General features: G+C 43.9%; 2 protein-coding genes across 3 annotated transcripts; both read left to right on the plus strand.

Moving 5' to 3' along the window:
- The first annotated feature begins 1,829 nt into the window (after positions 1–1,829).
- LOC119655334 (histone H1-like) lies at positions 1,830–2,569 on the plus strand. Its single transcript, XM_038061178.1, has one exon. It carries the CDS (start codon positions 1,946–1,948, stop codon positions 2,567–2,569), a length of 624 nt encoding a protein of 207 aa, XP_037917106.1. The 5' UTR covers positions 1,830–1,945.
- A 5,978-nt stretch (positions 2,570–8,547) lies between these two features.
- LOC119655256 lies at positions 8,548–14,678 on the plus strand. Of its 2 annotated transcripts, XM_038061051.1 has the most exons (3): positions 8,548–8,806; positions 13,941–14,008; positions 14,063–14,678. In XM_038061051.1, exons 1-3 carry the CDS (start codon positions 8,620–8,622, stop codon positions 14,519–14,521), a joined length of 714 nt encoding a protein of 237 aa, XP_037916979.1. In that variant the 5' UTR covers positions 8,548–8,619; the 3' UTR covers positions 14,522–14,678. The 2 variants fall into 2 exon arrangements, with proteins under 2 accessions (XP_037916979.1, XP_037916978.1); XM_038061050.1 differs by having other exon boundaries at positions 13,941–14,676.
- Positions 14,679–15,144: the final 466 nt, after the last annotated feature.

Below are 15,144 nucleotides of genomic sequence, written 5' to 3' on the forward strand. Positions count from 1 at the left end.
AATCTGCGCGTTATTTTTCTTTTATTTAGTCCCCTCCATTGTGAGGCCTTTAAGGAGTCTCCTTTGGGAAGACATTTTCGGTGGCTTCAACCCACCTCAAGGATCTACGTCTCCAGTAGAGTAGCTTACCTCGGGTAGTTTGAGAAAATTTCTGTAAGGAGATAATATTATTCGACCAAGAACCCTGAGCTTTATCTCGCCGTACTGGTAGCATTCGGGTTAGCTCTAGCACATGCCATCCGATTCAAAATAAGATCTCGCGCAGTCAGTGTTCACGACTGACAAACCTGTTAGGGGAGTTTAGTTGGTTATCAGCCTTGATGACCGTGTTGGTGCTAAGGTGTGCAACAGTCGTACTCTCATCTTAATGGATTCTGGTCAATGTGAAATGTGCTGATGAAAGTACGAGAGGGACCATATTCTTCAAGTCCAACCAACTACTAATCAATGCTGACAATATTGGCATTACGGGAAGAACAAACCGGGATGATCAATTGTTGTGAGGTCTTGAGCTGCACATTGATAATGGCAAGACGAAGTACATGGTGGCGACGTCAGCACTAATAAACAAAGAACCAACAACATATAATATAATAATCGTTGGCGCAACAATCCATATTGGATCTAGGCCTTGAAGTGTGTTAGAGCACTTCATTCAAGACCATAACGGTACACTACAGTAGACTGTAGGAGGCAATGTGGTCAGCATTGCGCTCGCCCGAGATTATTACCCTGATTTGACTCAGGTACTCATTCACAGCTGAGTCGACTGGTATCCGACGTCAAATCACGATACAAATTCCACTGTCACCAGTGAGATTTGAACCGCGACCTTCCGTACGGTAGCCTAGTGCTCTAACCACTCAGCTACCCGGACACACAACATATAGGAGACTATAATGTAAATATAAAAAATCAATATGGGTGCGGATGTTCTAGCCCGGAAAGTGGCAGACTCTACTTCAGATGGAGCGATGGCATAGGGCAGGATACCAGACAGCTCTTAGGGATATGGAACTGGTGGATTCAAAACCGGAATTGCTGGAGTTCCTTACTAAGGCAGGCCTACACCAGATACCAGGTGTTGCGCCGTTGATGATTATGATGATGATAGGACAAGTCAGCTGCAGATATTTATAACAGCAAACTATTTCATTTAGAATTACATTTAATAAATTTGTCAATAATTCAATGATTATATGCAGCAAATGTTGAGCATATCATTCGGTCGTTCAACTGTGACAAGAATTTTTAATGGAAGACAAAGGGGAAATTTCGTACCTTTTACGAAACAAAAGAACTTACTTCATTAGCAATAAATCTTATTCGAAACATGTAAATGCTAAAAGATTTTACTAGTTCGAAATAAATAAAAAAATAGGTCATGCCGAATGTATGTTAAGCAAATGGCAGCAATAATAGTGGGGACACGAGAGGAACCCTCTGTATTTGGAAGCTGTTTGGGTTGCAAAGTAAACCACATAAGGTTGCCATTTTTTATGATGCATAAAGCCAACATATTACCAGATAGCTTGGATATCAACATTCCATTACTATTTTAATAATTATTTAATAAAACTCTTAAAAACTTCGGACTACATCTAAGGAAAACGTAGCAGTAATGTTGCGGTTTGAAATATCTCATAATCTTCAATACAAATTTATTTGAATTGTCATAAAGTATATGGAGAAATTTCTCTCAAATCTGATTTTAACGCAGCAAATAATATCAGTGGAGGGTATAATTATTAAATGATAAAAACTTTTGAGTAACTCCAACTATTATTCAATAATTGTTTGAAATGAAATAGAAAATGTCGACAGCCGTTCATCGCGATTCTCATGAGTTGAAGCCTTTGGTTAAATTTGGGTTACCAGACATTGTCAAACTGTGAAGTTTGTGTTTATACCCTCAGGATCTATCTAGTACTCAAACCGATTTGCCATGGCAGAAGAATCAGCAACAGTCGCCGCCCCAGCCGCAGCCAGCCCGAAGAAAGGAAAGAAAGCAGCAGGTGGACCGAAGAAGCCGAAATCAAAACCAACTCATCCCCCAACTTCTTCGATGGTGAACGCCGCTATCAAGTCTCTGAAGGAACGTGGAGGTTCATCGCTACCTGCCATCAAGAAATACTTGGCCGCCAACTACAAAGTTGATGTACAGAAACTGGCTCCTTTCATCAAGAAGTACCTGAAGAGCGCTGTTGCCTCTGGAAAATTGGTGCAAACTAAGGGAAGTGGTGCCTCCGGTTCATTCAAACTCCCAGCTAAGGAGAAGACGGAAAAGGCGGCTAAGCCAAAGAAGGCAGCAGCAAAGAAACCTAAAGCCGCCGCTAAACCAAAGAAGGCGGGTGAGAAGAAAGCAGCTAAACCCAAGAAACCTGCAGCAGCGAAAAAGGCAGCATCTGGTGCCGCTAAAGCAGCCAAGAAATCTGGAACTGTAAAGGCCAAGGCACCAAAAGAGAAGAAAGCGAAAGCCCCTAAAGTAGCTAAAAAGGCACCAAAGCCCAAGAAGGCAGCAGGAGCACCAAAGAAAGCGGCTCCGAAAAAGGCGGCAGCCAAGAAGTAAATTGTGAATAGGGTCGATCTCTATTTCATTGAGGATTCCTCACAAAACCCAAAGGTCCTTTTCAGGACTACCATACATCTTTCCAAAGAGTAAAATTTCATAGCCAGTTTTCCTCTATGAGTCGATAGTCAATCGACAAAGATCAATTTTGAAAGGGGAGAGCAATGGAATTGTAGCTTCTGTGAAATAGTTATCCAGGGTACGTGCAATTTTTGGCAAATACGATATCCTTTAATGGGGAGGTAGTCCAACAATTCTTTCTCCGTTAAATGATTCGTTGCGGCTGTTGATTGATCGTCTTCTTTCAGTTCTGAACAGGAATTTGTTTTATTGTCTTTAATCGCTTCTTTTTGGAGTGGATGTCTGTCTGATAAGGTCAACTTAGAAAGTTTACCACATAAATATCTTTCTTCAAGCCTTCTCTTTCGAATTAATATTTGCCTAATTTCAATAGCCAGCGTTGTGTTGCGATACGTCTTTCCCTCGATATTTGACGTGTGCAAATTTAATTGGTTATTGATCTGTATAGATCCTAAAGTTGTTGCCATAGAGGTAACTTCTAAAATAACAGATTGCTCACATTATGGGAAGGATAATGTGGGGTGCCGTATCCCTTGGTTCAGGGAGACTTTTTAGATGGACCTCGCATCCTCATACCAATCGATGTGAGCCTGCAATATGTATAAAGCAATACCGTCGCGGAGGAACTCTGTAGTCCCTCCCTCACGCCCTCTCCCCTCGACTACCCCCCGCCCCGCTGGTCGTCCTATCACGAACCCAGCCTTCATCCGTCCGTCCGTGTCCTTCGCCGACGCCGCACGAAGCGGAACCTCTCCCCGGGCACCCAACAACGTTGCCCAACCCACCACCATCTCCAACCCAGACTTCCTTGAGTTCGCCAGGAAATCGCAAGAATTCTTGCAAATGTTCAACTCAATGGTCGGTATCTTGACATCCATTAATGGACGTTAAGATACTTGAGTTGAACATCAACTCAATCATCGGCCGTGCCCGCAGACATGAGTTCGAGCTGTTCCTTGGCGAGCACAAACCCGATACACAACTATAGATACAATCCTTCCTTTCCCAACTTCAACCTCTTCCGGACTGACCGTCCTCAGTCCAACCCTCAAGGCCGCGACACCTGTGGCGGAACTGCCGTCCTTATTTCCGACAAATTCCTGGTCACCCAAATCCACCCACTTCTCAACAACTTCAAATCCATCGAAATCTCGCTGGGCTCCTTCGAATCCCAATCAACCCCGGTCTTCGTAGCCTCTGTATACTGCCCCAACCAATCCCTCGACACCCAAGACTTTCTCCGCATCAAATCCTTCTGCGCGTCCCAATACCGCTCTCCCGGTAAACAATTTTCCCTGATTATAGGTGAAGACCTCAACGTCAGACACCCGTCCTGGTTCGATGCACGGTCGAACCACAACGGGGATCAGCTCCACCTGTTCCTCACAACCTCAAATCCCAACATCAACCTAGCCCATTTCAGTCCGGCACTCCCGACCTTCAACAAACCACACTACCATTCCTACCTAGACCACTTCCTGATCAGCAGTAACCTGACTGTCATTCCCAACCCGAACACCTTCCCCTTCCTCGAAACGGTCCCCGGCATCAGCGATCACGATGCCGTTATCCTCAACATAAGACTCCCGGACAGAGTCGTTCGGTCCACCCCACCCTCAGTTCCCGACTTCCAGCGTGCAAACTGGAAACATATCAACCTTGCCCTCAAAACCAAACTTCAGCCTCTCCTACTCCCATCCAACCGTACAGTTCCTAACGAATCCATCGACCTCACAGTTCGTCAATACACCGAAGCATTTCGGCAAGTATGCGACGAATTGATCCCTTCTCGTCCCCTAAATTACCGCAACCTAATCACCCTTCCCGACGATATCCTATCCGACATCCAATACAAAAAGACCCTCAGGCGGAGATTATTTAGGAATAGATACTCTCCGCAATCCTCTCACCTCCTCACTGAAATCCGCGAACTGGACAAGTCCATTCGCAAAAAAACAACAATTTCGCAAAAACAACAGGACTGGGATAGGATGGGTGAGGTGCGGGGGAGGGATGGTAATTAAAAGCTGGGAGCGGTGCTAGTGATGGGAAGGTTTAAAAAATTGGGAGTCGGAGAAGTTGCCGGTGTAGAAGACTACTCTGCCTAGGGAATCGAACAGACGGTTCTGTGACTGGCGGGAAAGGAGGATCTGGGGAAACAGATGAGTCCGGAGAAGGTTATCTTCCACGATCTCAATCTGCATGGCATTGGCGACAAGAGGATTGGGATGGGATTGGCACTTGGTCAGGAAGTTGAGGGCAAGACGGGCAAGGAAGGCATCGATGCGTGGGGTTTGGCAGGATTCATAGAGGATCTGGTTGGAAATGTACTTGGAGCGGTCCTCGTTCTTGAAGATGTTGGCGCAGTGGCGAAAGATCCTGCGCTCTCTGAGGCGGAGTCGCTCCATTTGGGATGGGGAGCAATCGGACCAGAAGATGAAGCCGAAGATGAGGAGTGGGCGGATGAGCTGTTTATAGCAAAACAGCTTAACCTTTTTGGGAGTTGGGATGTTGTATTTAAGGATAGGATACATGGACCGGAGGGCACCAGTTGCACGGCCTAGTGCCCTGGTTATTTGTGGTACGTGGGAGAGGCGGGAGTTCATTGTCACCCCGAGGTAGGTGACTACTTTAACAGTGGGAATGGGCTCGTCGTGGATTGTGAGTGACAGTGATTTGGTGTCACTCCACATCTTCGGCGTCATCCTCATGTCTCCATGGAAGACGATGATCTCACACTTGTCGGGATTTAGGGAAAGTTAGTAGTAAAGTTCGTCCAAATAAGCATTCAGACGCGCTTCACCACGGGAGATGTCTTTGGACGTGGATGTGGATGGACACGGGTGTGGAGGTGGTTTGGGGATGTCTGCGGTGAACAGAGAGAAAAGGGTTGCAGACAGGAACCCTGAACCCTGAGGAATGCCGGCGGAGCAAGTATAGGACGAGGAAAGGTGTTGCTGGATGTTGACTGAGGATTTCCGCCCATCTAGAAAGCTAAGAATTAGCTTACAGAGGTGCGGATGGAAATTGAGGATTTCGGAAAGCTTGCACGTGAGTCCGTATTGCCATACGGAGTCGAAAGCTTTCCTTAGGTCAAGGAGACAGGCTATGGTGGGTGTCCTCCGATTGATGCCCAGGAGGATATAAGTCTTGAGGACAAGCAGTGTGTGCTCAACCGAGTGTTTAGTTCGGTTGGCGAATTGGAACTCGGGTAGAGTATTGTTGGAAATGCAATGCTCGTCTATGAGGGATTTGATAATCCGCTCGAAGATTTTGGTGGAGGAAGAAAGGATGGAGATAGGCCTGTAACTATCAGGATTTAGTGGGTTAAGGTTCTTTTTTGGGACGGGGACTATGCGAGCATTTTTGGAGAGTGTGGTGGAAATGTTGGGGGCGCACTTTTTTAAAACTATGGAAGGGATTTTGTTGAAACCCACTGATTTTTTGTTCTTGGAGGCTGCAATTGCAGCTTCCACTGAACTTGGGCTGACAAAGTGGATGGGAGAAACATCATTATGTTCATCGGAATGGGTAAGGGGTTGAGAGAAAAGGTTTAGGTTGGGACTGGGTAGGTAAAAAGTTGGTGTGGATTGGAGTTTTTCGATTGTTTCGCTCACAACACTTTCGAAGTCTTGATCGCGAATGTGGAGGGTGTAATGGTGCGCTTGGAGGAAGTGGTTGGCTAGGGTGTTCACCTTTTCGGGAGTTGAGATATTCTGTGGGAGGATGGTGGTTTGTTGGGAGGACTTGCCTAGACGAGGACAAGTTCTTCTGAGTTCCCTGAAGGTATCAGGGTTCAGCTCTATATTGGAGAGACGTTTGTGGAGGTGGTTGGTGTAGAGGTTTAAAATTCTATTGCGGATTGACCTGTCAAGGGAAAGGATTTCGTTACGGAGAGGAAAGGATTGCGGAGAGTATCTATTCCTAAATAGCTTCCGCCTTAGGGTACGCTTGTATTTGATATCCACGAGGATATCGTCTGGGAGAGACATAAGGTTGCGGTAGTTAACGGACCGAGAAGGTATCAGTTCGTCACATACTTGCTGAATTGCTTCAGTGTACTGACGAACTGTCCAATCTATAGTGTCGTTGGAAACTGTTTCGTTGGTAGGGAGGAGGAGAGGTTCAAGTCTGGATTTAAGGGTGCGGTTGATAAGTTTCCAGTTCGCCTTCTGGAAATCAGGGACTAACATTTGAGACATCATGTTTTCAAACATGGACTGAAATTGTGTTTGCATTTCAGTCATAATGTTCTCCATTTTAATGGGTGGAGATTTTGCAGAAGGTTGAGTGGGTGGTGGTGTGGATACCGTTTGAGTTTTCGCAACTTGAGCGAAAGATTTTTTTAAATTCTTCGGGTTGTGTGAACAACCTCCATAGTTACCCGGGTGTTCCCCTCCACAGTTAGAGCATTTCGCTTTTTCCTCCGGCTTTTTGTGACATTGGGAGAAGTGGTGATTACCTTCGCATTTCACACATTTAGGGTGTGCGAAAAAATTGTTGGACGCGTGTCCGAATTGCTGGCAGTTATGACACTGCGCTTTATTTGTTTTAGGTTTTTGGCTCTCTATTTTGACCAAAAGATGGCATACTGCCTTCAAATTGTATATTTCGGTTTCGGTTTTCGGAACCTGCACCTTCAATAGATTTGAAAATCCATTTCTGGATTTCAAGAAAAAACACTCTATCGGGTGGAATCCTTGGTCTTCCAAGTCTTCCTTGATATAGTTAGGATCAATTCCGTGGAGGCCTTTAATTATAATATTCAGGTTCTTTTCTTCTGGAAGAAGAAAAGTGTGGAATTCGATATTTCTATCCTTCAAGAATTTTGTTAATCTCCGGTGATCAGCCGGTTCTTCTGGTGTGATTCGGATTCCTAAGTGGATCCTTCTCGCCTCTGAAATTTTTATTTTCAGTTTTTTCAACTCCCTTTTCACTTGGGGCCAGATCTCAGGTTGCCTCAAAATTACTGGGACTGTGCAGTCCTTTTTCTTCTCCGCGTTGGGGACTACTTTAGAAATAACTGGGTGTACCTTTGTTGTTGGTTTGGGGGGCGGTGGAAGCTGCACCACTGGTTTCGGCGGTGGCAATGGCGGAAAGTCGTCAGTCTTGTCGTCTTGTACGTCTGTTTCGTCTTCGTCTATTGAAGACGCCTCTTCGGAGTGGCTGTCCGCAAAAGGCTCTTCTTCAGCCGGTGACTCGTTGTCGTCTTCGCTAGCCGACGGGATCTCCAGTCGAATCCTCTTGTTGTTTTCCGTTTTTACTGGCATCTCTTTCTCTTCCAGCCTCTTCTTCAAGTTGTCAATAAGCGCCGAAAGTTTTTCGTTCAGAGCACGCGCTGCGCGAAGCTCTGCCATTACTTCTGTCAAAGTGTGCTCCAACTTGGCAATCTTAATCTGATCGGCAGTCATCTGCTCGTATTCATTTTCCTCACTTGTTTTCACTAGCACGTTTGTGTTAACTCCGTTTTTGTATATTGAAACTTCACTCTTTTTGTTTTGTCTGTTGATCATACTACTCTTGGCGCCGCTGGGGGAGAGTGTCTCTTGGCCGCTTGTATTTTAACTGCGTTTGGCTATCTGCCTCCTTTAGGACGCTTCTTTTTAAACTTTTTAGCACTTCACTGTTCTCAAATTATCTCATCACTCCACTTCATTATTCTCGATTATTCTCGATGTTTACGCGTTCACTGTCAGCACTCGACTCTGTGTCCTGTCTGTTCTCGGAGTAAACTGTGATTTTGGTGTCCATTGGGTACCTAATCGAAACCGTATGGCACCCAATACTTGCCCGACACGAATAGGTTTTATCAGTTTTGAGTACGATTCGAATGTGTGTACAGCGAACAAAAAGCAATGAAGGCGCACACGAACCGTTCAGTTTCGACTTTGAGCTCACAGCGAGTGGATCTTAACGATGAGTTGTTAAAAGTTGTCGGATTTTTGTTTTGTTTTTTTTTTTTGGGTAAAATGAACTGTTTACCGGATATCGATGTGGATCGGCTGATTTGTGCTGTGAAATCTAAACCGGTGCTATGGGACAGAACATGTGAAAAGTACAAGGATAAATTGAAGACGCAAGAAGCGTGGAAAGACGTTTGTATTGAAATTGTGGCCAATTTTGTCGAATTTGACGATATTAAAAAAACCGAAGTGGGTGAGTATTTGAAAAAGTATTTTTGCCAAACATTTTTTATTAATAAATATGGACATCACAATTTGAAAAAGAGTTAACGTCACTGGAACCTTAATAGCAAACGTAATCCAATGTTAAAACTATTAAACTAATCCTAATAAAATTTCATTATATTGTCGATGGTAGGTAGATGAGTACCTGGAGGAAAGTTAATAAAAACCTTCAATCTTTACTGCCGACAATTTTTGGAATTTAGGCAGAGATGGGAGGAAAAGGATCGACAAGGGATTAGGAAGGCATCGTGGGTTATGTACGTTGTGAGTTGTTTTGTTTAGGTGGAGCAAGGTATTGGGCTTGGGAGTGGCGACCTGTGTAGAGGACTGCTCTACCTTTCCTATCAAAAAGGCAGTTACCCTTGTTGTAAGTAGTAGTAAGTAGTAGTACAATGGCGGACGAATTGCTTTTTCTTCAGACCCAGCCTCCTCATTTGATAAGGAGAAGGAGAAATGAAGCCGAAAGTGATTAGGAGTTCGGATTATAGCAGAACATTTTCACTTTTAGCAAAGTGGAATATGGGGTATCGTATAATGATCTGAAGGCGATATTTACACAGTTTAAAACCCTTTTGATATCAGGAATGTTAGATAGGACCCCAAGGTATATGACTTGGTTCACTTTGAGGACGGGTTTTTAAGGACTTCAATACAATTGTTTGGCATTTCTGTAGGTTGGTGGATGCAGCTTTCGGGGTATCAGCAATAAAGAGTGAGAAAAGGATTGCGCAGAAGGCTGAGTCTTATGAGGTTCCAGCTGGATTGGAGTAAAGAGATGATAGTTCCTGCTGAACTTTTACCTGGCATTACCACCCTTCGAGAAAGCTTACAGTTTACTTTACAGAGGTGCGGATGGAAGTGCAGTATATTGTTCAGCTTATAAATGAGTCCATATTGCCATACGGTTTCCAGAGCAAGGAGGGCATCTTCAACCGGATGATGATGAAGTCGGGAGTCGACTTCATCATCGTCGGGGAATAGACTTATTTCTATCGCAATGTTTATCTATCATTAACTTGATAGTCCGCTTGAATAATTTCGCGGAGGTTGAAAGGATAGAGATAGGTCTGTAGCTAACCGGGAGGAGAAAATTTTCGTTTTTCTTTGGGATGGGTGTGATCTGAGCACGCTTCCAGCCCGAAGGGAAATTAGCCTTCAGTAAGCAATGGTTGAATAATGTTGACAGGAAAGGGTTGACGGAGACAGAGCGTTTTTAAGGAGTATGGAAGGAATTTTGTCAAACCCAGTTGACCTATGAGCTCTGTCTCATGAACATTGCGACTATCTTGAGCTTAATGAAGTTGATACGCAAGATTGAACCAGTAAGTGTGCTTGGGAAGAGTGCATATTGGAATAGTCCGGCCTGGTTTATCTACTGTTTGCGTGTTGGACTGTGAGGATTGAAAGGAGTTATCCGGTGCTTCTAAGCTTTAGCGAAGCATGTAAAGAGAAGAGATTTCGCTTTCACGAAATGGTTAGCAAGGACATTTGCTTTTTCGGGAGGAGATATGTTGTTACGGCAGGCAGTTTTGCAAAGTGGCGGAGAGATCTGCCTGAGCTCCCTGTACGTGTTTGAATTTACCTCAATATTAGAAAGGCGGTTGTGGAGGTAGTTAGTATCCAGGGTGAAGATGCTTTCACGGATTGAGGTTTCGAGATCATGGATCTCGTTCTTATGGAAGGAGTGGTTGCTGCAAATATCTAGTTTTAAATAATCTCCGTCCTAGGTTTTTTTGTAGTGGAGGCCTTGAAAGGTGTCATCCGGGAGGGAGGTAGGGTTACAGATGTTGAGGGAGCGTGTTGTTACGAATTCGTCACATAAGGTCTGAACTATTTCAGTATATTGACGAATCGCACTGTCAATGGTATCGTTAGGAATTTTCTGATTCAGAGGGAGTTGGAATTGGTAGAGCCGGGCTTTCAGGGATTGGTTTATGAGCCACCAGTTGGCGTTATTGACTTCCGGATTTGTTAGCGCGGTGGGCGATTGAAGCGATTGGAAAATTGGACATAGAGGGTGATGATATCGTGGGAAAATCCAATTTTATCAAATAAAAGAGCAGCAATCAATAAAACCAAAATTTTTGAATCAATACCACAACATTTCGTTTGAAGAATGTATTTCAAAATAATTTCTCGAATCAAAAGGAAAAACAAAATTGGTTCTTTTTTTAAAATTAAATCACTGAAACAATCTTCTCGGAATGAAACAACTTCTGAAGTCTAATCCAAAAGTTCTTCTAGGTCAAGTTTAAATAATCCTTTGCGCGCCTGGATTCGTATTCCCCATATGCACCCTAGACTTTTTCATCTCTGGTAGGTTTGCCCAGTATAGTTTCCTCAGACGTTCCTCTTCATTTCTTAATGTCATAACCGCGAACCTGTTTCCGATTCCACAGAGGTGACGAATGTTTCCATCTGGAATATTTTAGTGCGCTTACCCCAGCATTTCGTACAGAAATGAAATCTTAGTATCAGTAGCAGCAATTCGATTTACCGTCTAGAAAGAGGAACAATTTTTCTTCCACATAGGTACCCTCTGTTTCTCGTTTCACCGCTATGCCCTATAACCAAGTGGCTTTCACATATTTTCTCCTGCATATTAATACCATCTCGTCAGCGCAACCCTGGACTTGCATTCCAGAATTCGTTAGCTCTCCTAGGAGTTCATCCGCTACCATACTTCATATAAGCGGTGATATTATCTGGCTCTGGTGGCAACCTTGAATAGTATTCATGACAAGAACACTCTGCTCATCCAGAAAGTTAAGGTGTTGCCACTCCCTTGCGGATCAGGGTATCTCGTATCGATGCCATGTGTTGTTGAATCCTTCTTCGATGTCCAAAAGCGCACTCAGCACCTTCCTTCCTTCTTCAGGCAGACAGAAAATATGAACTGGCTTTGGCTGTACCCTTGTAAAGCATGGTTGCTTCTGTTCTTCGTTCGATCATTGAAGTTGTTTTGCTTCCCTGATAGCGTTGTGTTGTTATTCCATGAAGGTACATCCTTTGATAACTTAACTGTCTCAGCTGTGTCAACGACCACTTAGTTGAGGTCTTCCACAACTATTGCCAAATCCAGTTCGCTCGTGATATCACGTCCCAATCGGTTCTCCTGAAATTCCTTATTGTTTCTTTTTTATTTCGGAGTTGCGCTCAATGTCGAATCTGATTATCCTGTGATCCAATATAGATGGCTCATCCAACATCCTTCAATTCTTGACCAACCTGTTCATCAGAGCATTCCTTAGAGTTACAAGAAGTGAGTCTGGTGTCATGAATGTCGGAGTGTTCCCTATATTATATATTTCTAACTTATTACTAAGAATAAGGTATTACCTCTTCGATTAGTGTCGCTGCCTGGTAGCGCCCTCTTCCCACAAATCTTTACCAGTTTAGCGACTAGTTCTGGTGGGATCCGGATGTTGTCTCCTGGGAAGTAGCCCGATGCTACAACTGCCTCTCAAGTTCTCCCGACGGGCTTCAAGTGTGACTTGGACAGCCATAAGGTCTCCGCTCAGCAAACTCTGAGAGGCATATGTATGTATTTTAAAAAATCTTTAAGAATGATGCAAGCTCTTGGTTTTCCGCAAGTAGAGTCTCAAATTACCTGCATAATTCTTCCTTGCAGACCACGAATCTGTCCCCGGTACACCAAAAGTGATTGAGCTAGCACTCTTCCAATGTTGTCATTGGAGATTGCTCTTGAAACGGCTCTTGCGTGGTGGAGGTTTACCTGAGCTATCTTAGTGCTGAGCTGCTTAGTGCTCCGTTAGTGTTTAGAGCTCTTCTCCATTGTCGGATCATTATCGTCCTTCGACATGGCGCATTCCTGCAAGTCGCTACTCACCCTAAACACTAGAAAATGCAGGTCTAGGTCGACTAGCTCCTCCTCCTCACTGGGCAACAGGTCTACTCCGTTGCCTGATCTGGGCCTCCGAGATTTCTTCGAGGACCTTAGTAGGTATTCCACTCGGTATTTCTTCAAAAGTATCTTTTCTTGGTTTTTTCCTTTTGGGCGTGCATACATATATTACCGAATTTATAATTGATAAGGTTTGATTGCCCCCAGACGGTAGTCATCTACCCCGATCGTGAGGAGTCTACCTTTGTCCTCCACCTTCCTCCTAAGGATTCTCCATAATCGCGTATAGAGATCATTATTCTGAGCAATTAGGAGGTCCGTAATATCCTCCGTCTCCAGCAATATGGCTTGAGAAAGCAACACCGTCAGCCTGTGTACCCCTGTTGTATCATCCCCAGCACATGTTGAAGATTCAGCTCCTTCCCAGCTTGGCAATTTAGGGACTGTAGTCCTAAACAATTCCATAGTGCCCTTCGCCGCATAGTCCACCGATAGATGACCTGCTCGAAGGTGTATCCCGGTGAACACAAGCTTTGCACTCCATCCCTTGAACATCCACTTGATGACAAGGTTTTCGATAATTTTCTGTTCCCTACGAGTAGGTATTTCCTTCAGAAGCATTTTCGGCGGTATGGCTAGTCGAATGCCCTTGGCCGCACTAGCATAGCTAATGGCTGACTCCTGCTTTCATCCCTGACCTACCCGGCTTTCCGCCCTCTTGAGTTCAGGTTTGGATTTTTGGAAGCCTTCCCCTCACCGCTCCTAGCTTTTTGGCTCCGATAATGATGGCTTAGGTTTGTCTTGAGTCTGGGGGTACCCTCAAGTTTTAAGTCTTCCTTTAGATCACGCACGTACTACTACTACATGCTATTTGACACCTGTGCGTCCCTCCTGATTATATACTGATCTCAAACGTGCTTTTATTTACTACTGCTTTTTGAGGTAGTGGCTGTTGGTGGCAGTAGGCCAATGTTGACTTTGGCCCCACTGCTTGACGCCCCCTTTATGAGTGGAATCACTCGGCTCTCAGTGTTTAGGAGATCTGCCTCCGTCTGATGAGCCAATTTGTGTGCGGTACGGGGTCCCGGTTGTTTGCTTTCAATTTTCTTAATATTCAGTGGGGTATTTCATTGGTTCTCACGAGTATGGGGGTAGGAAGTCCGCCGTTTCATAGCCCCACGATCAGTGTGAAGTTCGAAAAATCAGAGAAATTAATGAAATAAATCTTTTCTTTTAGGTAAACACGTTCTGAAGAAGTGGACGCAAGTGCGGCATTCATACCAAAAGTCGATTGCTAAAAGTAAGGTAAAATCAGGAGGAAGAGCATCAAAAGCGAAAGCCTACATTTATGCATCTCAGTTGCAGTTCCTGGACAAGATATTTGAAGAAAGAGAAACAGAGGAAACTCCCTCAGAAAATTTTGATGATGTGGAACATGTTACTGTTAAAAATGAGAACATACAGTCATTTCCAAACATACCACATTATGCTACAGCAGCCAAAAATCCTGAATCATCCCTCAACAAACCTGCATCAAAAAGAAATAAAATGGATCCTCTTGAATTAGAAATCATAGCAGCTCTGAAGGAAAAACCAAATAGGCACCTTTCATTTTTCAAAGGATTACTCCCTTCTCTTGAAGATTTCGACGAGTGTGATACACTTGATTTTCAAATGGAGGTGCTGAAAATAGTGAAAAGAATCAGGCAGCGGAAGCATCCTCCACCTTCTGTATCGGATATACCAGATGCCCCTCCATCCAGTACTCTACCAACGGACTCTCCATCTGCTACTCCATCATTGGTCGCTAATCGGTAAACGCACATTCCTTCCCTGAATTCTCACCACAGTTCTTCCAATGAGAGCTCAGAAAATCCGTTTCATATTTTGTAGAATAATATTTGTTTTCATTTTGCTTACCACTTACTCTTCATTATAATTTGTTTAACTAAATCTATTTAATAAAGAGACTCTTTTAAAAAATTGTGTTGATTATATTGTCTCACCTCAAAGTTACGGCCAATATCTGGATCGAGGGGGGATGTATTCAGTGTCATCAAATAATTTCGTTGGCTAAATTTCTAAAATATGCTAATATACTATTATTAACTTTATTTGCTCAGATATCGGAATGGGATGTACTTTGAGGGCTAGATTTCGTTAAGATACATCTCGTGATATTTTTCAGATTTTTCGGTTGGATAAGCTCTGAGAAAGAAACCTTGTTGGAGGTCCTGGGCGGCTGAAAAATTTTTGAGATTTCGATGAATCTTGGGAAAAACTTTAAACGCTTATATCTCCGTTAATATTGAGAATTTTGCACAAAGGATCTTGACTATTTTCTTGTGGGATGCCGGCCGGACTTAAGTGGGGAGAGGAAAGGTGTTGTTGGAGTTGAGCTTAGGAATTCCGCCCGTCAATAACGCTAAGAATTATGATAG

The sequence above is a fragment of the Hermetia illucens genome, chromosome 4 (assembly GCF_905115235.1).
Source record: "Hermetia illucens chromosome 4, iHerIll2.2.curated.20191125, whole genome shotgun sequence".
Classification (NCBI taxonomy): domain Eukaryota; kingdom Metazoa; phylum Arthropoda; class Insecta; order Diptera; family Stratiomyidae; genus Hermetia; species Hermetia illucens.

Bases quoted from the DNA above. Each gene is read 5' to 3' on its own strand.
- LOC119655334 (XM_038061178.1), top strand. From the start codon at position 1,946: ATGGCAGAAGAATCAGCAACAGTCGCCGCCCCAGCCGCAGCCAGCCCG.
- LOC119655256 (XM_038061050.1), top strand. From the start codon at position 8,620: ATGAACTGTTTACCGGATATCGATGTGGATCGGCTGATTTGTGCTGTG. The intron at 8,807-13,940 runs GTGAGTATTTGA...CTTTTCTTTTAG, and splicing joins TATTAAAAAAACCGAAGTGG to GTAAACACGTTCTGAAGAAG.